At 45.3% G+C, this 22,967-nt stretch overlaps 1 protein-coding gene across 6 annotated transcripts; it reads right to left on the reverse strand.

Annotated features, from left to right (window-relative positions):
* Positions 1-1,664: 1,664 nt before the first annotated feature.
* On the reverse strand, positions 1,665-20,789 carry LOC146349926 (trefoil factor 3-like). Of its 6 annotated transcripts, none has more exons than XM_084841730.1 (6): positions 19,504-20,788; positions 13,729-13,879; positions 11,366-11,463; positions 6,673-6,900; positions 2,661-2,799; positions 1,665-2,062 (listed from the first exon to the last, which is right to left on the reverse strand). In XM_084841730.1, the coding sequence occupies exons 4-6, from the start codon at positions 6,815-6,817 to the stop codon at positions 2,059-2,061; spliced, it is 288 nt and encodes a 95-aa protein (XP_084697856.1). In that variant the 5' UTR covers positions 6,818-6,900; positions 11,366-11,463; positions 13,729-13,879; positions 19,504-20,788; the 3' UTR covers positions 1,665-2,058. The 6 variants fall into 6 exon arrangements, with proteins under 6 accessions (XP_084697856.1, XP_084697854.1, XP_084697859.1 ...); XM_084841728.1 differs by having other exon boundaries at positions 13,738-13,879; positions 19,504-20,131; XM_084841733.1 differs by lacking the exon at positions 19,504-20,788 and adding an exon at positions 15,816-16,082.
* Between the last annotated feature and the right edge of the window lie 2,178 nt (positions 20,790-22,967).

The raw sequence follows: 22,967 nt of genomic DNA on the forward strand, positions 1-22,967 counted from the left end.
GAAACTGGAAAGTGCATTCTGAAGTTTAAAAATTCTTGAGGTTGGGTCACAGCCCTCACTTTTGAAATACTGTAGTGATGGCTGCCATTACGGTTTGAACTGGAAGCTGCTGTAAATGTGTAACTGTCTGAGGGCCAGTCCATATTACAGTGGTTCCCACACAGCTGGCTCAGGAGTACAGCACGTGCAGGTGTTGCCGGCATGGCAGAACTGTATGTGTGAATGGAGGCTGCAGTTCACACAAATGTTGCCTCCACCAGAGTACAGACGTTCATGATATCTCTATGGAATACCCATGAACCGCATAATAATAATAGTGAGCCAGAATAGTGAGATGACCATCCTCAAGGTTTCTGTGCTTTACCTGGCATTGGGTCCATGGCCACCTCATCAGGGGTTGGGGTGGCCACTTGGACATTGCCAAAAAAGAGGAATTGCTTCACCCAAAAAAGATGACAAAAGAGGACACCAGTTTGACTGACATTTGCATCTGCAAGTTTATATGTAGAGATGCACATTTAGAACCAATAACTATAATTTCAGTAGAAATACATCCCACCTTAGTGGAGAAGAATGACCAGGTGACCTTTGCACCTGCTCAGTCTGCTGTCCAGGTGCTAAATGTTGATGGGCCACTTCAAGGCCCCTCACTGCTTTCCCTCTTTATGGTTCTTTGACTTTAAACCAGACTTGGACTGTGGTCAGCCCATCAAATGGAGGTAACCTTCAAAAAGAGCTCTGTCCTCTGACAGCTCTCCAAAAGAGAGGACTGTCCTCCATGAAGTGTTGGGCTTTTTCCACAGGTACCTTTCTGCAGTACACATCTTCTCTGATCTTTTTTTAGTGTGGCAGGAGCAGGTGAGGTAAGGCTGATGGATGGATGTCCACTATTGCCTGGGGAGTTATACCCAGAAGGATCAGGTTCTGGACTGTATCCGTGTTCTAAAATAAATTTCATGACATCTAGCTTATTCAGAAAATGTATTTGTTTTACTCTAAAACCCTCTTAAGGTGTTCATTTTGTGTAGAGATGAAATGCATGAGGAGAGGGAGTGCTGTAGCCCTGCCCCCTTCTCAGACATTTGACATTTCTGTCCCTCTCACCTTGTGGAGGGCAACAGTCTGAGGAGGAGAGCCTCCTGTATCTGTGGAGGCTCTCCACATGATCAGCCATCCTGGATCATTCACAGATACAGGAAGCTCTCTTCAGACCAATGCCCTCCACAAGTAGAGGGTGACAGAAATACATGAGAAGGGGGCACTCCCTTCTACAGCACTCCCTCTCCTCACATGTTTAATTTCTGAACACCTGAATAGGGCTTAAGGATCAACTACATGTTACTTTAAAGAAGTAGCTAGCAGTAAAGGTGGGGGACCCAATACAGATCCTAGCATGGAAGATACAGCGCTTTAACCCTTTGCCTCCAGCTTTGGTCCTGATCTGGATCAGCTTCCCATACCTGCTATTGCATGGAGAACCCACACTAGGATCCCAATCTGGATGGCATCCCCATGCTTACTTTAGACTAAGGGGAAAAAAGATGTAGCTGCTAGCTACATTTTTAAAGCAACATGTAGTTTGGCCCTAAGTGGCAGCTGGATTACAGTTGAAAGAAGAAAATGTGTCAGGTTCATTAAAAAGAGAAATACAACACACAGTATTTCAGTAATGCTTCAATAGCTTTAATGCACAAAGTAGTTTCTTAAAGATAATACAGGCAGAGGAGAATGAGATAAATTTCTACATACTATGCAGTAATGACAAAGGTTGACAATGGAGCTATGGAGCTGAAACTATCAGGTAAGTTTAGACTTGTTGTTGCAGGAAAAGATTGTATTGTATGGAAATATTAGGATTTATGGCAGTCACATGCAAACAGATATGGACTGACCTATTTTGTTTCATCTTGTTCAAGAAAAGCAGCAAGAAATCAGGAAGAAAAAGCAGGAAATGCTTTTCCTCAATGTCAATAGAAATCAATAGCTATGCCAATATTTTTTCTCTTTGAAAGATTCCATTGGTGGAGGTCCCAGATTCCTGCCTTTGTTTTGTTCTAATCATCTGAAGGGAAAACACAAAAAAGCAGTTTTACTTTCAAAGGGATTTGGGAGGAATTTCATTGGCTGTGTGTGTTGGAGGGTTGTCCTTGCTCTACGTGGCTTCCTGTCGAGGTTGCTCACTATGACGTTCATGTCCTGTTTCCTTTCATCTGCTGATTTTTCCACATCCATTCAATTTCCATACCCTTCACCCTTTCTATTTCCTTCCACCCTTGTGTTCTTCCCTTCCAGTTCTTGCCCAATTTTTAAAATTCTCATATATATTCTAAGAATTAGCAAACTTCTTTCTTTGTTACACTGCACCTCAATAATGGAAAAAATAGACACACATACTTATTTACACACTTCAGGGCATGAAAAACCCTGCCACCTTTTTCTTGAAAGATAATCTTGCATACACCTACCGATCAGATTGTCAGCTTTGAGGACTGTCATTATTCAGAAATGTTGGTAACTTTCTAATCACAACTAATGTCATTATTCACACCCATGGGTTTTCTTTTGCAAAATATTTTGCTTTGCATTGTCACTAATGGGGAAGAAGTAGAAGTGTAATGTTTCGAGATAATTTTTTCCCCACACAACCGCATTATACTCACTCATGCCGGAAACACCATTTCACATTACGGATACTTTTGTCAAAACAACAGTTCCTGCTGAGACATGTTTCTCGAGAAATCCCTTTCCATCCACACTCTATTCTCCTGTTTGGAGGTACGTTACAGGAACGTTTTTGATCTATTCAGCAAAATTAAAAATAAATGCAGAATTCAGAACTCATTGTGAAAAATGGCTTCATTTGTGTTGAGCTTAATACTAGCCTGAGAGATGATCTTGAGTCAGTCATTCTCCCTCAGCCTAACCTACCTCGCAGAATTTTGGTGAGGAGAATATGGACTAACCATATGTATGCACCCTGGGCTCTTTGGAAATGCATCTGGATACAAATGTAATACATTTTTTTTTAAGTAGGAACATATGGTCCTACTTTCTGGGAGAGTCCCATTTTCCTGAACTGTCGATCTTAAGAAACCTTCAACTGTTTTGAAACATTTTCCAAAACCAATGCAAAAAAAGAAAAGAATCCTGACGAAATGGTCACATAGAATCTTAGAATAGTAAGGTTGGAAGGGGTCTACAAGACCATTGAGTCCAACCCCATCCATAAGCCGCCTTCACACATAGCTTGCATGAAGCAAAGCATACTGAAAAGGAGCTGCAGGGCTGTTCCTTTAACCCCATCATCCACTTGAGCACATAGACATCAGAGGCAAGGAGGTCTCAATGTGTAACCAACCTTGATGTATGCAGGCTTTCCTGGATCCTTGCCTCATTAGGCTTCCAGGACCCAGGGAAACCTTGGGGTTGCTGAATTAAAATGTCAACCCAGTGTACAGCCACAGTAAAAAAGGCAAACTCCATGTTGGGCATAATTAGAAAAGGAATTGAGAATAAAACTGGCAATATCATACTGAACTTATACAAATCTATGGTGCAACCACACTTAGAATACTGTGGTGTACAGTTCTGGTCACCATACCTAAAAAAGGATATTGTAGACCTGGAAAAAGTGCAGAAAAGGGCAACTAAAATGATCAAGGGGCTGGAGCATCTCCCCTATGAGGGAAGGTTACCACAGCTGGGATTGTTTAGTTTGCAAACAAGGAGGGTAAGGGAAGACATGACAGATGTACAAAATTATGCATGGTGTGGGGAATGTGGAGAGGGAGACATTTTTCTCCCTCTCTCACAATACTAGAACCCGGGGTCATCCCATGAAGCTGATTGGTGGGAGATTCAGGACAGATAAAAGGAAGTACTTCTTCACACAGCACGCAGTTAAACTATGGAATTCGCTATTACAACATGTAGTGATTAGGGATATACGAAAGTCACTTACCTTTTCAACGGGGTGATTCACGGTGGGGGGGAGGCGCTCCGCACCTCCCACCAAAATCCTGATCTGGCCGGCTCCGCTCCACGGAGATTCCACGGAGCCGCTGGCCGGGGCCACCTGCAGCCGGACATCCGGCCACTGGGCAGCCTTCCGGAAAAAAAAACACCGCGTATGCAAATAGCAGCGGCTACGGCGGCCGCAATTTGCGTTCCCTTTTTTTCGCTATTTTAGCCTACATAAATATATATGTAAGCTATTACAGCGAAAAAAAGGGGAACGCAAATAGCATAGTGGGCGCTATTTGCGTTCCTTTTTTTTTCGCCGTTTTAGCCTACATAAATATTTATGTAAGGTATTGCGGTGAAAAAAGGGAATGCAAATAGCGCCCACTATGCTATTTGCGTTCCCCTTTTTTTCGCCATAATAGCTTACGTAAATATTTACGTAGGCTAAAACAGCGAAAAAAAGGGAACACAAATGGCGGCCGCTGTAGCCGCCACCATTTGCGTACGCTGCTTTTTGTTGTTGTTGTTGCCGTGATAGGCTACGTAAGTATTTACATAGCCTATCATGGCAAAGGCAGCTACACAAATGGTGTGGTGGCCGCCATTTGCGTGGCTGCCTTTGTTGTGATAGGCTACGTAAATACTTACGTAGCTTATCACGGCAGCCTGGCCGGACGCAAATGGCAGCCGCTATGGTGGCCGCCATTTGAGTCTGCAGCAGCCAGCCGAGAGGCCAGCTGCCACCGCTGGAGCCACCGCCGGAGCTGCCGCCGGAGCCACCACCGCCGGAACATCCGCCCCAGGTAAGCTTCGTCCCAGGGGGATTCCGCGGGGGGACAGGGGGGAGGCCGTTCTGCCACAGGTTTTGGGGGGCTGAATGCCAGTGCATTCGGCCTCATTGAAATCCGTGGTGAAATTCTCCGCCATCCCTAGTAGTGATGGCCATTAATTTAGATAGCTTTAAAAGGGAGTTAGATAAATTCCTGGAGTAGAAGGCTGTCAATAGCTACTAGTCCTGATAGCTATGTGCTACCTCCAGTATCAGAGGCAGTATGCCTATGTACACCAGTTGCTGGGGAACACAGACAGGAGGGCACAACCACTGTTGCATTTATGTCCTGCTTGTGGGTTCCCAGTCAACAACTGTTTGGCCCCTGTGTGAACAGAATGCTGGGCTAGATGGGCTGTTGGTCCATGGCTCTTATGTTCTTTTTATGTTCTTATGTTCCATGTGGGATGGTCTGTGCGCAAAACTTCCCTGCCCCAGACATCCATGTGAATGCGTGGGTTGAAGGTCCAGGAAGAGCCGGGCAACATAGGGGTGGGTCTAATGTATGAAGGCGGTTTGCAGATGAGACCAAAGGGAGACTGTACACATTCTGGTGCTTATTGCTGATTCTAACAGGATCCATTCCATTATCTTCCAGTTGGCTCATTGTGTTCAGGGTTCCTTTACTGCATTGATACTGGGAAATCAATACAGTGTGGCAACCCATCACCCCCACAGCCCCTTTCAAAATGTGCTGCCCCTTCACATTAAGGTCTCCTTCATCCTTTTAATTTATTTATTTATTTATTTATTTATTAAATTTATTAATCGCCCATCTGACTGGTCACCCAGCCACTCTGGGCGATGTACAACCCACCATAAACAATTTAAAACAATAAAATTTTACCATAAAATTTTTTTTTAAAAAAAATACCCTAACCCACCCCAAATGCCTGCCTGAACAACCACGTTTTTAATACACGACGGAAGCTCATTAAAGAGGGGGCATGACGGAGTTCCTGTTTGGCCCCTGCGTGAACAGAATGCTGGGCTAGATGGGCTGTTGGTCCATGGCTCTTATGTATATGGCTCTTATGTATAGCTTTTAAAAACTATATAAATGACTAGGAAACTGACCTGGCTTTGCACAGGTTGGAATGGCCTTTAATTAGATACCGCAAAGCCTTCAAGCAAACTTACATAGCTGTCAGAGTTGGCCACATTGTGCCCATCCTGTTTGAGTGAAGGCACACCCACTGACATCCCTAGGGACAGCCATGGTACATCCCGATAGCCCCTGCGGGAGGGCACTGTCCACTCCATTCCTCGGGGGGTGGGGGGGACTGGCCCACAGTAGTGAGGAGGGGGAGAAGCCATACAACTCTGCCTCTTGGCCTGCTAATCTCTCTTGGCTTCAAATTGCATCAGGACATTTCCTAATCCTGCCTGAAGGCCTTTTAAGGCTCCTCCTGCCGATCTGGCAGCTCTTCAACTCATAAGATTTGGGACTGAGTAACCAATGCCCTCAACTCTTGCGCTGCAAGGTCAGGATTCATATCTCCAGCATAGCGACAAAATAATTAAATAAATACTGGGTGGGGGGGAGAAGCCATATAACTTGGCCTGCTAAGCTCCCCTGGCTTCAAACTGTGTCGACTGCAAAGCTATGCACTGGTTAGGGAAGTCTGCCCCTGGTGACTGAAAACATTACTGCAGCCTTCAGCCACATGGACACATTTAAATTAATTAAAATAAATTAATGTGTTTTAAAAACAGAATAACCCTGAGGTGCACACCCTTAGGGGTCTCTTAGTATGCATGCCCATTTTAAGGTGTCTAGGTTTCAGGGCCATGGAGTTTTGGCTTGGGAGATAGACAGACAGACAGACAGACAGATACACATCCTCATTTATTATTATAGATTAAAACTGGGGGTTTACCTGGGTATTGCGGATGTTGCGGGTGTTGCGGGTGTTGCGGGTGTTGTGGGTGTTGCGGGTGTTGCGGGTGTTGCTGGGCATCCAACAGAGTGCTAAGTCCTGCAATCAGGACAATGGTGAAGAGCCAGAACCATTTGCACCTCATCTCTAGTTGTAATCTTCACCCAGTCGTCAGATATGTTTAAAAATCTCAGATCGATGGTGCCTTGGTAGAGGTTTGATTGGTTACTGTGAAGAAAAGTTTAAGAAATTAGGGCTTGTTGCCAAGTACTCAAATCCCAATATTGGGTTGGAACTGGACTGGGATCCATTTTCGCCTCAGAGAGAAAGGGCCAGGCAGCAGGCGCCGTTACAGAGGTTGGAGTGCAGCATATCCTTCTGAGAACTGTGTGCTGTGATACCCTTTACCTCATCCCAGTTAAGTGTTGCTTGCCTCCCTGACTTAACCACTGAAGATCCTGTTTTCCTCCCTCAATATAACATGTTAAAAGTTGTAACATGCTTAAGGCACTCAACAGGGAAATGTCTGACTGGGAATGAATTCAGCCATGTATTAATTGGGATCATTTCCCCCCCTCCCATTGAAACTTAATTGTCAAGTGTTGACCTTGACAACAGCTTGTTTTAGTATTTTAATCCCAGGACGGTTGAGGTATTGGGAGTGGGGGCCATCTTTGTTGTCTTTCGGTTAATGATTAAACTCAGAACCAGGGATAAAAGGTGGGCCAAGAAGCACTAGGAATCTTTTACCCCAGAAAAGAAACCTTGGCTTCTTTTCTGTTCGGAAACTGCAGCTGGTACAGAACGCGGCGGCTCGCCTGATTAAAGGCAGCCGCCGGCGAGATCACATCACTCCAGTGCTGAAGGAGTTGCACTGGTTACCAGTTGTTTTCCGGGCCAAATTCAAGGTGTTGGTTTTGACCTTTAAAACCCTATATGGTTCCGGCCCAGCCTATCTTAAGGAGCGCCTCCAGCAACACCAGACAGGCCGCTTAACAAGATCAGCCTCTGATGGCCTTCTCTCTGTCCCATCAGCCAGGACAGCTAGACTGGTGGGGACGAGGGAGAGGGCCTTCTCTGTGGTGGCCCCCACTCTGTGGAACTCCCTCCCTAGGGAACTCCGTCATGCCCCCTCTTTAATGAGCTTCCGTCGTGCATTAAAAACGTGGTTGTTCAGGCAGGCATTTGGGGTGGGTTAGGGTATTTTTTTTAAAAAAAATTATGGTAAAATTTTGTTTTAAATTGTTTTATGGTGGGTTGTACATCGCCCAGAGTGGCTGGGTGACCAGTCAGATGGGCGATTAATAAATTTAATAAATAAATAAATAAATAAATTGGCTGAGTCTACACATAGCAGTTATACCGTTATCATAACTATTGGTACACATGACACCAATGGGCACCAATAGTTATGATAATAGTGTGTAGATTCAGCCCTCGTTGCATGCTGCAAGTGAGTGCTCCCATGTATCAGACCCTAGCTGCACAGGCCATAATGACAGGTGTATCTCTTCCACTAACTGACTCCCCAGCTGAACAATTAACTAGTAGTAACAATGTTTAAATGCTTTTTCCTAAAATCTTGGCAGGCTTTTCTATCATTTACCTAGTTTTTGCGAGCTCCAAGGACATTTGGCTATCCCACATTTTTCTTTTTCTTTTGGAGAGCACCTAGATCTCACTGAATAAGACGGAGTGCCTTTTAGTCACACAAGGGCTATTCACACAACCCAACATGCTAATCCGCACTCAGTGGTTGAGTGTGGGTTGATTTGAACCATGGGTTGTTTGTTGAACTGTGGGTTATGTTGTCTGAATGCAGCCAGGGTGGCTTGTTAACTATGCAGTGTGGCTTATTTTCTCGGACAAGCCACCTTGAGGACCCATGTTTATTGTTGGGTTGTCCCGGGTGGTTAACAAGCCACCCTGGCTGTGTTCAGACAACACAATAACCCATCCTGCAGAAAACATGCTGTGTTCATAAAAGATGCTAACCCATGGTTCAACAAACATCCCACAGTTCCAAACAACCCACACTCAGCCACTGAGTGTGGGTTAGTGTGTTGTGTGAATAGCCTCACTTTCTTCCAGGCTCTTTGAGAATTTTGTGGTAAAGGGGGTCAACCCCTCTTTTGGGTATTGAAAACAACTTGTGAGGCTGCATTCTCCTTGAGAATGAGGACTCTCATCAAAATATAAGTGTACACATGCTCAGTGAATTGAATCGGCCTTGGAAACCAACTTTGGGGTCCTCTCCACATTTCCTGCCTGACTGTGTGAGTTACAAACTCTTCTCCCTTTGCCTTTAAATCTCTCCTCTGCTCACTCCATTCTGTACCTTTGTTACAACCGAAGACCTGTGGTTCAGTCCAGTGACAAGACCGTCTTACAGCTTCTCATTTGCAAAACTGCCACCTTAAGAACTCTAAATCAGACCATTCCCTTGTCTATCTTCCTTTCTCTCTCCTATATCTGGACACACATACACTTGCTAGAAACTGTATACACAGCACATGTTGTACTTGCTTTGCTAGTCATGGTTTTGCTTATTTGCCTGTATGTGCTAAGACTGCTAACATCTATGGCAGTCTTCATAGAATCCATATTCATAGAATTCATAGATTGGAAGGGGCCTACAAGACCATCGAGTCCAACCCCCTGCTCAGTGCAGGAAGCCTGTTTCCCAGGTGGTCTCCCATCCAAGTAATAACCAGGGCTGACCCTGCTTAGCTTCCAAGATCAGATGAGATCAGGCACATCCAGCCCTTTGGCTTGGTCTATTGTTGATTCAATAGATGCCTGCTCTTATTTAATTGCCTTTAAAATCACCTGTTTAACTTGTCTTTCATTTGAATTCTTAATAAGCAGCAAATTCTTTTGAAATCCTTGTCTCTGTCTTCCTAATTACTCTAATAAGTTCAAGTGGCCAGCAGTGGCCTAGAGTTAAAAAAAAAAAAAAATCCCTTACATGTGCTTGGGGTGCATGTATAAAGCCAGATGCATGTTAGCCAGTACATGAGTTAACTCTGGTTTGAAGCTAGCTATAGTTAACATCAGTCCAGAGCAGATAATACTTAATTCTTAACATTTGTCTTACGCTTCCAAGTGTTCAAAGTGCTGTGCGTGCATTATCTAGCTGTAACCCTTACAACAGTCCTGGAAAGATAAGTCAGTATTATTAGCCTCTATATTGCAGATGGAGAGACTGAGGCTGAAAGGGAGAGAGAGAGGCTTGCGTAAGGCCACCTAATGAGTTCATGTCAGAGGCAAGATTCAAACTAGAGACTTCCTGATTCATAGGGGAAACTCACATGTCTGTGGGGAGAAGGGAAGGGGAGACTGCATGAGCACATGGAGAGTCATGATTAGGAGATTAGGAATGTTACATGTGCAGTAACATGTGCAGCAGGACTTTATACCTTTGGTTTGATCAAGCGAAGCAAATAATCAACCTTTGCTCTCAACCTTTCTGCTTCCCACTCTATCAGGGTGCCAGGAAAGGAATAAAATGAGGAAATATAAACAAATATAAAGAAACTTGAGGGACAACAGTTAGAAAAACATGTAGAAATCCAAGATAAAAACATTTGGAATTCGGAATAAATGACAAGTTACCAAAATATGTCTGGCATATTTATAATGCTCCTTTCTTGACCTGAAACACACCAGCTTTGGAGAAACCTGAATTCTACCAAATTATACCTGCCAAGCACAACTCAGCTCAAAGCTAGCTCATGGAAATCAAAAGTGTTCACCAACACTCACCTAACTCCTTGTTGGATTGGAAATTTATGCTCTTGGCAGAACTGAAATATGTTACTTACCCCAGGTGGACCTGGTGTCAAGCAATGTAGCAAGGGATAGCAGCTCATCAAAACACAGATAGGCAAGCCCACTTATAGGGGGAAAGAAGCTCTCCTTTTTCCTGTTCCACGCCCCCACACCCAGGCTGTCCCTGATGAAACTGGTATCAGCAATTGCCCAAGAAAGTCATTGTTTCTTATATAAAAGGAAATAACTGGGTGCTGGAGTGGTGAAACAGTTGTAATTGGACTACTGTGGCAATTTTTCAGTTGATACCTTATACGTTACATGTCAAAAAAGCCCCACCGTTCTGTGGTCACGAGAAACGGCTGCTCCCCTGGATTGTATTTTTCAATACTTGAGCAACAAGCAACTGAGCTTTAGGACATATTAACTGACAATTGCTCTCTTTACCTCAAGGAAGGAAGGACCAGACTTTAGCAGATATATTTCGCTTAGCTATCCCAAACTATGTTCTACTTTTAAAAGGCACTGGTTCCATAAGAAGAGTGTTTTAATTCCTACAACTAATAGTGTTTTATTTCCTGCAACTCCCAGCATTGCTGGGAATTGTAGGAGGTTTTTTTAATGTCTAAACATACATGGGATTGCACCCTAAGACAATTTTCCTCTGAGGACAAGACACGGGTTTTCAGGAGCTCGGTACACTCATCCTTACATTCATTTAGCATTCTCTGAACTTTTCTACGCAAGGCATTTATTGTGCGCTCATCATTCCCTACTCACTGGTGTTTACAGGTTCTTTAGACGATGGTGCAACCCTCCAGTTTTGCTTTTGTGTTAAACCAGCACTTTCAGCGAGTTTTTTAGAGCAGGGAAATTGTGGCATTTAATTGTGAAAGAGAAATAAAGCCCTTTGTCTACTCACGTAGTAGTGCTATACCACTATAGCACAGAGCCAACCAGAGGTATATAGCTGAAAAGCAGGAAAGGAAATGCTCTTCGTGTAGTGCTCAGATCTCAATTCTGCAACGAAACCAAAAGTAGATACAGCAGATAAACAGCCTCGCATACAAAAGCCCTCTGACAGACGATGTCACTTTCCATGCCATAATTTTTCCATCGAGTTTGATATATCACTGAATATTTATTTCTGTCAGTGTTTTACCTTTCAAGCTGCCTTTGTGGTAAGGATTTGGGGCTGTGTAGGCAGAGCAGAGATGTACTCCGGGGACAGGAGAGGGGAAAACAATTAACACTCAGACCTAAAAGGGTGAAATACTGGGCCACCGCTTTACTGGTTACAGCTTCATTGATTTTGGTGGGGTCATAGAGCACTGATTCAGTGATCAGGCAGCCTGATACCACTGACCCTGCCTGTGCTGGGTCAGCGGTATTGGCGGGGATGCACGGCCCACCAGGGCATAAGCCTTTCTTGTGAGATTTTCCTGTCTCTGGGTGTGTGGCCGACTTCCCCGGCCCCAAGCTGGGCAGAGCCTTGCCGCTACATCCCCCAAGTTCCCTTAAGGGGTTCCCCACCCTGGGGAAGCAGGGAGCCCAATCCCACTTCCCTTGAAAGCAATCCGGCCCAGTGCTTCTAATGCCAGAAGAGGCAGGAGGGTTACCTCCCTGGCTCGCCACCAAACCCGAACCCAGCCCAATGCTTCCTGTGCCACAGACTCACTGCCGAACCTACTGCTGCTGCAACCCATTTTCTAATTCCTGACCATATGTCCTTCATCCGCTGCTATGGCTGGTCTTGGATGGATGAATGCCATCCAGCTTGTACAGCTCCCACTGGTTGAATGAAATGCCTGGATGCTGAATAACATGCCCACCCCTGGCCTCCACAAAGTGCCATCAAGCCTTGTTGATCTTTCTCCTGGCCCCATCGGTTTTTGCTGGGTCCCTTCCCACCACCAGACCTGCTGTTCCATCAAGTCCAACTACAGGATTACTATGCTGGGGAACTGGCACAGCATCCACTGCATGTCTGCTCAGGCTGCGTTTGTAAGTTCGAGGCCCTTCCGTGTCCCCGAGTGTTTCTCCCCCAGTTGAATGACGACTGCATCTGGTGGGCTGTCCACCGCAGCTTGTCCTTCCGCAGCAGCCCAGCACCACCACTGCACAGGCATGTAATCTGCGCCCACTGCTGAAAGCCCCATTGGTCCCTGAGTCCCGATGTCACAGCCTGCTGCCCAGCCCAGTGCGCAATGCTGTGGCTGCAAGTCCACATAGGCTCTGCTGCTAAAAACAACAAGGTTAGCAGCTAGTCTTTTGCTGTGGGCAAATATATGACCTAAAGGCAAATGACATCCATTAGCTGATGGCCCAAATCTACACTGCAGGGACACCCCATTCTGCCACGGCTGTGGCAGCCCCATTCCTAAAGGAATGTGACTGAATTCAGAGGAATGGGGGAGGCCTACAGAGCTGATGCAGGAGTGTAAGATGTTCACAGATTGATACTTGGGGAATGGGGAATGATCCTGGTTTGTGAACAGTGGCCCTGCACTTGCAGGTTGAATAGCCAGGAATGCTCAGACCACCCTTAAAGGACATGGGTCACCAGCTGGAGAAGCCTTCGAGTGGGTTTTGCTTCCCCTCCCCCACTGGCCAGTTTCTGACCACCTGATCTGGAGCTGTACTCCCTTTGGCATTACGGGGACAGACCCGGTGCTCAGAGCCCAGGTTGCATCTTTTTTGGACAAGGCAACTAATGTGCTTACTCTCAGAGCACCAAAAAGCGGGCAACTATTTTAAAGACATAGCTAGCAGTAAGTGCGGAGGACCCAGTATGGATCCTCACATGGGAGGGAGAGGGCTTTAACCCTTTGCCCCTGGCTGTGATTCTGAACAGCATCAGCTTCCCTGAAGTTACGTGGAAAGCAACATGAGTGTCACAATCTGGATCACATCCCCTACACTTACTTTTGACTATGGAAAAAATGGATGCAGCTCCTAGCTATATAGGCTGGCCCTTAGTGGCAGCTGGATTGAAGTTGAAAGGACAAAAAGTGTCAGGTTCATTAAAAAGAGAAATACAACACACAGTATTTCAGTAATGCTAGCTTGAATGCACCAAGTAGTTTCATAAAAGGTGTAACAAAGGCAGAGGGGAAGGAATCACATTTCTACATTCTAAAGAGTAATAGCAAAGGTTAACAATGTAGGTATGCAGCTGAGACTATCAGGTAAATTTAGACTTCTTATAGAAAAAGACTGTGTTGTGTGAGAGTATTTTAAATATTGAGATTTACAGAAGTCGTGTGCTGGCAGATATGGACTGACCTATTTTACCTCATCTTGTGCAAGAAACGCAGCAAGAAATCAGGAAGAAAAAGCAGGAAATGTTTAAATCAACAGCTCTGCCAATATTTTTTCTTTGAAAGATTCTGTTGGTGGAGGTTCCACATTTCTGCCTTCAGTTTGTTCTAATCATCTGAAGGGAAAGAACAAGAAAGCAGTTTTACTTTGAAAGGGATTTGGGAAGAATTTCATTGGCTGTGTGTGTTGGCTTCCAGTCTAGGTTGCTCACTATGGTTTTCATGTCCTGTTTAGGGATATCAGAGAATTCCGTGATGGATCTCGGTGAGGCCGAATGCCACTGCACCCACGAAAGGTGCGCGGGACAAAGTCCCCGCCGCCCCCACAACACGAAAGGCACACAAAAGGGAGCACTTACCTGCTCCCGTCCGCGCTGCTTTGTGAATGGCAAATTCGCTTCCTCTGCTCAATAGCCGTGATAGGCTACGTAAATACTTATGTAGCCTATCACGGCTAATGCAGGAATGCCATTTGTGTCCCTGTGGAGGCCGTGATAGGCTACGTAAGTATTCACGTAGCCTATCATGGCGGGTGGGGGGAAACCCAGCGTACGCAAATGGCGGTGGCTACTGCCATTTGCGTACTCTGGTGTCATTCCCCCTGCCATGATAGGCTACATAAATATTTTTACATATAGTAAATATTTACGTAGCCTATCACAGCTCACTACAGGGACACAAATGGCGGCGGCTACGACAGCCGCCATTTGCGTCCCTGCAGGGCTGCCCAGCGGCCGGATGTCCAGCTGCGGGCGGCCAGAGCTGGCCGGCGGTTCCACGGCTTGGCTGCGGAGTGGAGCTGGCCAAGCAGGATTCCGGGGGGAGGGATGGAGCGCCTCCCCCCCACAGCGGATTGCCCAGCATGGAGCGAGGTAGGGGTTTCGTACATCCCTAGTCCTGTTCCTTTTATCTGCTGATTTTTCCTCATCCATTCAATCTCCATGCCCTTCACCCTTTCTGTTTCCCTCCATCCTTGTGTTCTTCCCTTCCAGTTGTCAACCAATTTTTAAAATGCTCATATACATTTTAAAAATTACCAAACTCTTTTGTTGTACACTGCACCTCATTAGTGAAATAAATAGACACACTTGTTTATTTGTCTTATTTGGATTTGTCTTATGGTTTGGTTGATTGCTTGAAGTTATTTTTAGATATATGTTGTCTTTGTGTATATTGTCTGTTTTTGTGTTTTTATGTAAATAGCTTTTAAACTCTGTATACTGTATTTTAAATGTTTTTAATCTTTATAAACCACCCAGAGAGCTTTGTCTATAGGGTGGTATACAAATGTAATAAATAAATAAAATATTTTGCACATTTCAGGGCATAAGGTTTCCCCCTTTTTCTTGAAAGAGAACTGGACTGTCAGTGTTGAAAGTTCTCATTAGTGCTGTCAACATCATTGTCAGGAGCATCCTAGCTGCCTCTTGCAGTCCCCACCAATAGCCAACTCAGGACACAGACAATGAAGATTCTTTCCGAGACTTTATTCTTTTATTACTTTAAAACTCTTTCAGAATACTAGTCGCTAGCGCCAAAGCAAGGAACAGCACTGGGGAAAGATAGCAGAGTAGCCTAAGCTCCCAGTAAGGCAGTTGGTCCCCGTTTGAAGGAGAACCACGGGAAGACCCTGAACTTATGGGCTAGGGAGAGATCCTCCCTCTTTCCCTTGGGTCCTTGGGACACGACCGTTATTTGAGCGCCAAACGAGCGGAATGCCTCCTTTCTGCACCCTCCATCTGTCGTTGCTCCCTGCGTCTGCACCAAGCATCCAGCAAGCCCCCCTCCAGCGCTCTCTCACTGCCAGGGTCACTATCTATCCCAGGAATGCTGGCAGGAGGAATCTCTGCCAGCTGCTGTGCTTGTGAGAAATGAGCGAGCTCCTCTCCCACGGATTGCTGTTCCTCCTCAGATTCAGAACTGCTCTGGGGCTCTATTGGCTCAGTTTCCACCCTGAAAATCATCATCCAGAAATGATGTCATTATTCAGAATGTCATTATTCAGAAATGATGGCACTTTTCTAATCACAACTAATGCCATTGCTTACACACCTTGGTATCCTTCTTAGTAATTGGTTTTCTTCTGCAAAACATTTTGTTTTACATCTTTGCTAAATGGGAAGAAGCAGGAGTCTGATGTTTCAATCTGAATATAAATTTGACACGAATGCTTTACTCGCACATGATAGAAACACCATTTGGAATCAGGGATGTGGCTGCGAAAACAATACCCGTCACTTTCACATTCCTGTTGAGATAGCCTTAGATATCCACACTCTCTTCTGCTCTACAAAGCCACACTACAGGAAGGTTTCTGTTCTATTCAGTAAAAATAATAATAATGCACATTTCAGAAAATTCATTGTGAAAAACGGTTTTATTTGTGTTGACCTTAATGCTAGTCAAGAGGATGACTTTGGATCATTCATTCTCCCTCAGCCTAACCTGCCTCACAGAGTTTTAGTGAGGATAATATGGGAAAACCACATTTATGCCACCCTGAGGAACTTGGAAGAACATCTGGATGCAAATGAATCTTTGCACTGTTTGGAAACATTTTTCAGAATCAATGCCAAAAAAAAAAAAAGAAACCCTGAACAAAATGAGTCACATTTGCATGCCCTCTTCAATATCAGCTGTGTGAAGGGGCAAAGCATGTTGAAAGGGAAAAGAACTATCAATGCCAGTTTCCAGTTGAGTATATTTATTCAAGAATCAAACAGAGAGAAGTTCAGAACTGGTCACTTGCTTTTAAACTAAATGAGCCATAGAATTAGCTAACTAAAAAAAGCAGCTTGCAGGTTGTGGGTGGATGAGGACTCATCTAGGACTCAGCAATGTGGCTTAGTCTTGTCTTGACTGTTTGCCAGCTGCTCAAAGACAAAGGGGCTGTCTTCATGAGCGATTTGGTGCACAGTTAGAGCAGTCTGCCAGTCTGAGGTCCTTTGCGACAGAGGACAGATGGCAAGAGATGATGTCATCACCAATCCACTGCAACTAGCTACTTTCCTCTTGAAAAGCTGCATTGTCTGAAACTCCTTTTACTCCAACTTTTTTTTACTGAAAGTGGCTCCCTGGTGGTTTTGCCACAGTGTGCCATGTCCCCCCCCCCTTAAACCCTGGGCATGCCTCTGTGACCTGGCAGTGACATGGTCAAGGGAATGGGATGCCCCATTCCCTCTTGTTTCCCCAGTGGAAGTAGTTTTCCCATTGAGAAGATCCTCAGGAGCACAACAGCAACCCCACATATTACCGCAGGAGCAGGGACACTCATTCACCTTAGGTAGCCTGCTTTTAATCTTTAATGTATCCCATCTCTTCTGAGCATGTTTACTCATAAGTAAGAAATAAATTTCTCTCCCCCGCAGTTAATTTTTAACATATCCTAGTGCTCTCTGTAAAGCTCTCTACAAAGCACCCCCCCTTCTGTGCATGTTTACTCAGTAGTAAGAAATTAATCTTGCTCCCCTGCAGTGAATCTGTAACATATCTCTATGTATACGTACCTTTTTAACCTGAGTCATGGGGGGCCGGGGGGGGGTGAGGCAGGGAGATAGTCAAGCCTGAGATGTGGAATAAAACAGTTTTTTGGTGCCTATAGATGCTTTGTCATGCCTGGATTAGAACTGCGTATAAATGCTGTTTCGAAATTCTCCACCCTATTGGTGGGCAGAAAAATTGCATGAGATAGCATATGGCTATAAACTTAAAAGGGCAGATTTTGGGTAAACAGTCTGGTCTAGGACTTTAAACAAATTATCATTAAAAACAAATCTACTAGTACAAAGTGTGGTTATGACTTTCGGCCATGGAAGTTCACTGGGTGACTTCGGGCAAGTCAGAGACTCTCAGCCCAACCTACCTCACAGGGTTGTTGTCATGAGGATGAAATGGAGAGGAGGAGGAGGATAAGTTCCTTGCAAGAGGAAAAAAGGCGGGATATAAATGCAATTAATAATAATAATAATAATAATAATAATAATAATAATAATAATAATAAAAAGTTTCTATGGCCAGGAAGCTAGGTTCATGTCTATACGAGTCTAGTCAGGTAGACTAGGACCGTGTTTGCATGACAACGGAAGGAGAAGCTAATGGAGGAGTACCGGATTTTTCAAAAGGAATCAGCTTTGCAATGAGCAGGGTTCCACGAGCAGATTCTCTGGACCAGTAAAAATTGCTTCACAGAACATACTTCCTGGTGGGGGTGGAGGTTGGAGTGAATGTCATCTGACTGGCAGGGGCTGCTCAACCAATAAGAGAGGCTTTCCCCCCTCTCCCCCCTTTCTCCTTTCCCCTGAAAGTCCAGATGCACCTGCATTTCAGGAGCAAGACTCATTGAGCACAAGGGGAGTTACTTCTGAGTAGACACACATATGCTTGTGCTGGGAAAGAGGTGGGGGGAGAACACAAAGACAGAAACCAGCCCCCATTTAACCTGCAGGACCTCATTGATCACAAAGGGAGTTACTTCTGAGGAGACAGTAATGGGTTTGTTGTGGGAAAGAGACCAGTAAACACAAAGACAGAAACCAGCCCCCATAGTAACCCGCAGTATATCTATAACAAAGCTGTTATAGTGAAGTGTTATAGTAGTGAAGTACTTACATCCTAAGGCAATGAATCGGAGCCTCCAGATCAGGCTTAATTGGAGCCTCGAGATCACACTTAATCACAATTAAGGAAATGGGCTTTACAATGTGCCATTTCAATTGAAGGGGAATCTCTGTAAGTTCTGATGTGGGCATTCAAAGGCAAGCCTCATTCAGCACAATGGGAGTTACTTCTGAGGAGACACTAATGGGTTTGTTGTGGGAAAGAGCTCCCCTTTTAATGGGTTTGTTGTGGGAAACCAGCCCCCATTTTAACTCACTAGATCTCTGTGAGAAAGCTGTGCAGTATTCACTTCCTAAGGCAATGAATCAGAGCCTTGACATTGTGCTTAATCGCACTTAAGGAACTGGGCTTTGATATGTGCCGTGTCAATTGAGGGGCTTCTCTGTTATTTCTGTGGTCACTGAGAGGGCAAGCCTCATTCAGCACAATGAGAAGAAACACCCCTTGGCTAGGGCCATGGTGAAAGGCACATCCCTGGGCAGGGCTAGCATACCCGAGCTAAATGCGGGGGTTGGGGCATACAACAACTATACCAGGGAGAACCTGACTTAAGGAGAAGAATGGGACTTTAAGTAGTCTCAGGAAATCCAGTTTTTCCATGATAAGCTCCGGGGTGGCTGCTGGATGGCCACAACATCATGTATCCCTAAAGACCTCAACACGCAGCCACCTCAGAGTAAATCACTGGTGGAGACACCCCCCTGGAGAGTATAGAAACACATTAAAAACCATAGAACTGTCTGTTTGGTAAGGAGAAATAAGAGTTTGACTCTGGGTGTGGTTTTCGAAGCTTTTCATGTGTAATTGCACAACCTACAGGGGCACAGAGGTGGTTGCTAAAGTCTCTGGTTGTTGAATCAGAATTGATTATGATCCCCTCTCCAAAGTAAACTTAAGAGTCACAGGGCAGTTTTGAACTGCAGGGTTGTTAACAGAAGGGGAAAAACAGTTGTACTTTTAGACACTCCTCAGAAATCTTATGACTGGCTAGGCTAGCCTGACCTCTGCTGAGGACTGAGACTTGAATGAGGAGGAGAAACTCTTGAGGCTGCTTTTCTCTAGCTAGGCTGGGCAAGCATATAACATGACCCCCCCCCTCTTCTCTCTCAGCTGGCACACAAACCTTCAGATGGAACCAGCTCTTCCGCAGGCAAAATGCAAGTCTTTGCTAGGCAGAAGCTGAATCTCAGGACACAGCCGGGAGCAGGGTGTGGGGTCACCTTGTTCTTGCATTCTTCACCCAGACATCAATCTTCTTCAGGAGCCAGGGGAGTTGAACTGCGGCGCTTGAAAGCAGAGCTTCACAGTTTTTAAATACTAGCTAGCAAATCGAGCTAGTCACAGAGGATGGTGTCCTTCCAATTATAAATCCTGGATTCAAAATGTGATGAGCTAAAGGGCAACTGAATGTTTGGCTTCTCGATGGTGACGAATGACCCAAGCCAGTCCTGACCTGCTGGGGTTGCAAAAGGAAAATAGCCTTGGTATTTGACCTTGGAGAAAGGGGGTTCATTTGTAGTTGTAACATAATGTACAGCGTCAGCTAGTAGGTCTTGGTATTTTTGGAGACACGGCTACTACGATGTTTTTCTTTTCCAGTTGAGGCTGGGACTCCCAGTTTACCGTGTTTGTTGCAGCTTGCAGGAGTGTTGTAGCAGCATTTTTGGTGGGCTTGGAACATCCTGTCATGGGCCCAATCTTTCAAGCACACACTCTGGCAATCTGACACAGGACACTCAAATCAGTGAGACTTCTTTATTGTAGGAAATCCCATGGCAAAAGCTCAGTGGTTATACTCTTCAGAAATCAGATAGCTGATGGTCATTAGCTATAGGATCTATGTAATTCCAGAACAGTCAAAAGCTAAAAACTACAATCATGACAACTGTACAACAAGTTTCCCCGTTGAAATGTCTGTGGCTCAAAACACAGGGGATGGGGCTCAGGATTCCCGGGGTCATCCTTCCCAGGCAATTGAAGACAAGGTTCAGTAACCTGAATGATTCCTGGGGTCATCCTTCCCAGGCAAACAAAAACACAGATTTCCAAAAACAGCACAAGGAACTGGAATGATTCCTGGGGTCATCCTTCCCAGGCAATCAAAAACACAGATTTCCAAAAACAGCACAAGGAACTGGAATGATTCCTGGGGTCATCCTTCCCAGGCAATCAAAGGCATGAGTTCTAGAAAAGGCCCAAACAAAATACACACCGAGAGAGACTTCATCCAACCTAAAACCTTCATTGGGACCTCTGCACTAGACAGTCAAAGCCTATTAAATCCAAGAGTAAACCCACACAAGCAAAGAGTTCAATAACTATAGCTTTTGCCTTGGTAACTCCACCCTGCATGAGTCCTGGCAAAGAAAAGTCCAAGAGTCAGGATCAAACCCAGCCTGCTGGCACTCTGGGCTGACGACAAGGAAGACACATAGTCCACAGCAAACAAAAGTTCAAAGTCTATGAAACGCGTCACAGTACTTTTCATGGGAAGTCCTTAGCAATCCAAAATTCCAATTAGAAAGAGAGTCCATGTGCAGAGCGCCTCCAGAAGTTCAGATGATGGTAGATGCATTGCATTATTACTACATTTCTGTACCACCCAATAGCCGAAGCTCTCCGGGCAGTTTCAGGCAATGAGGACGAGGATGGTCCTAGCAAAGGCTTCTCACCTTTGCATCAACTTAAAAGGGGAAAGTGTGACTGTAAGACACTTCCTCTGGACCTCTTGATGGACAAGGGATTTGGGCCTTTCAGCTAGGCCCCTGTCCAAACAGGGTGTCTCTGTTCAGCCCTCCAGCGTAGACGCTTCAGCCTTGGTGACCCTTCTGCAAACCCCACCCCAGTACTGTCAGGTTCTCATGGACAGCTTCCAGCCTCCCTCCTTGCCAAGGCCAAACCAGCAGGTGGACGGGGAATAGGCTGACTCCCCACAGCTCTGCTCTAAGAACACTGACAGATTCTGATTCTCACACAGGTTCTCACAAAGATTCTGACATTCCACAAGGTGAATAGGCCCAGACCCTTCCAGACTACTTATGATTGAATTCTAGCTATAAACTACAAAGCCCACTGCAGGGCTGAAGCTGGCCCCTGACATTCTCCTCCCAGTGTGCTCTGCTCTCCTCACTGTACCTTCCAACCTCTTGTCCCTCCACTCCTCATCTTGTGGTGGTGATCAATACTAGCCAATTTGAATGTAAGAACACCGAATATGGCTTCTTTCTCTTTCTGTCCCCTTAGTCCTTAGTCAACTGCATTGGCATAGCCGTGAGTTCTAATACAGGGAACAAGACCTCAGGGGTGTATCGTGTATGTGTGTCCTTGTGTGTGTGAGTGCTTGACCCCTTCTCACACTGGTTTGTGTCAAAGTGAGTTAAAGTGGTCTGTGTTAATCTGTTCATGTCTCCTACAGCACATGTTGCTGATCTGAAAACTCAGCTGAAACATTTTTTTTAAAGGAATGCGCCAATGGTTTATTTTTACAGCAAACTCATCTGTGGACTATGAACGGCATTCCCTTTCATTCTTCGTACATGTATCCCTGAACAAACAAATAAGCAAGCAAGCAAGAAAGGTGCTCCCCATGCTTTTTGTTTCCAGTATGGTCTGAAAGATGTGCATAAAGAAATGGTCTAGAGAATGGAGAAGAGCTAACATGGGAATGTGACAGTCATTCCAGACGGACCAGCAAAAGGCTGGTCACTGGATAGCATGGGCCAGGAGCCGGGAGTAGGAGTGTACAAACCCCACTTACCTGGGTCCACTGGGGGGTTTGCAGGGGGGGAGGCAATCCGGTCCTCCCCCCGGAATCCTCCCCGGCAGGCTCTGCTCTGTGGCAAGCCCGCGGAGCTGCCGGCCAGGGCTGGCTGCTGCTGGACTTCCAGCCGCGGCCAGTCTGCGTCCGCAAATGGCGTCCGGCGTAGCAGACACCATTTGCATCCATGCACTTTACTGTGATAGGAAGAAAAGGTAGGAGATCCAATCCTCCACGGACTTCGGGGGGCCGGATTCAATGGAATCTGGCCTCACTGGGGTCTGTGGAGCATTTCTCCAACATCCCTAGCCGGGAGTCAGTAAAACAAGCCTTTATATCATCAGTTAAATACAAATGGGGGTGCAGACAGAGAAGGAAATACAGACTTACATACAGAATAAGTAGTAGCCTGTGTCCCACTACAAAATTCTGTTGCATTTATGCAAAGGGAGAAAAACAAGTTTATTTTTTGCCTTTTTATCAGAATATGAGAGAAACATCATGGAACACAGCAGGCAGTTTAGACTCAAGCCAGCATCCTCTCTGCTCACAGGTATCAGTAGGGATTCCTGGGTTTCCACAGTTGCTTCTGTTTTTCACCTCTGCAGGACATACCTCTTCATCTGTTTGGGGGGGGAAAGCATTATCTTAAGATTAGTGGATCCTAGTCACAGTTTAGTCTTCGTTCATCTCAGAATATGGCTGCTGATTATATCTAATCTATGTCTATCTGAACTATCCATCTCCATCACATAAGTCTAGGTTCTCTGCTGTGTGACGCCCTCTGTCTTGCAGCTTTCGCTGTGCTGTGCTTGTCCTTGTTTTATTAC

Source organism: Heloderma suspectum, chromosome 3 (genome assembly GCF_057233095.1).
Source record: "Heloderma suspectum isolate Gila_16-S chromosome 3, 16-S_ref, whole genome shotgun sequence".
Lineage (NCBI taxonomy): Eukaryota > Metazoa > Chordata > Lepidosauria > Squamata > Helodermatidae > Heloderma > Heloderma suspectum.

What these genes read in the sequence shown, in the direction of transcription:
- LOC146349926 (XM_084841727.1), bottom strand. Translation starts at nt 6,817, where the DNA reads ATGAGGTGCAAATGGTTCTGGCTCTTCACCATTGTCCTGATTGCAGGA. An exon ending in GCAACATCCGCAATACCCAG is followed by an intron (nt 2,800 to 6,672) that starts GTAAACCCCCAG and finishes TTTGCTGAATAG; the next exon opens with ATCAAAAACGTTCCTGTAAC.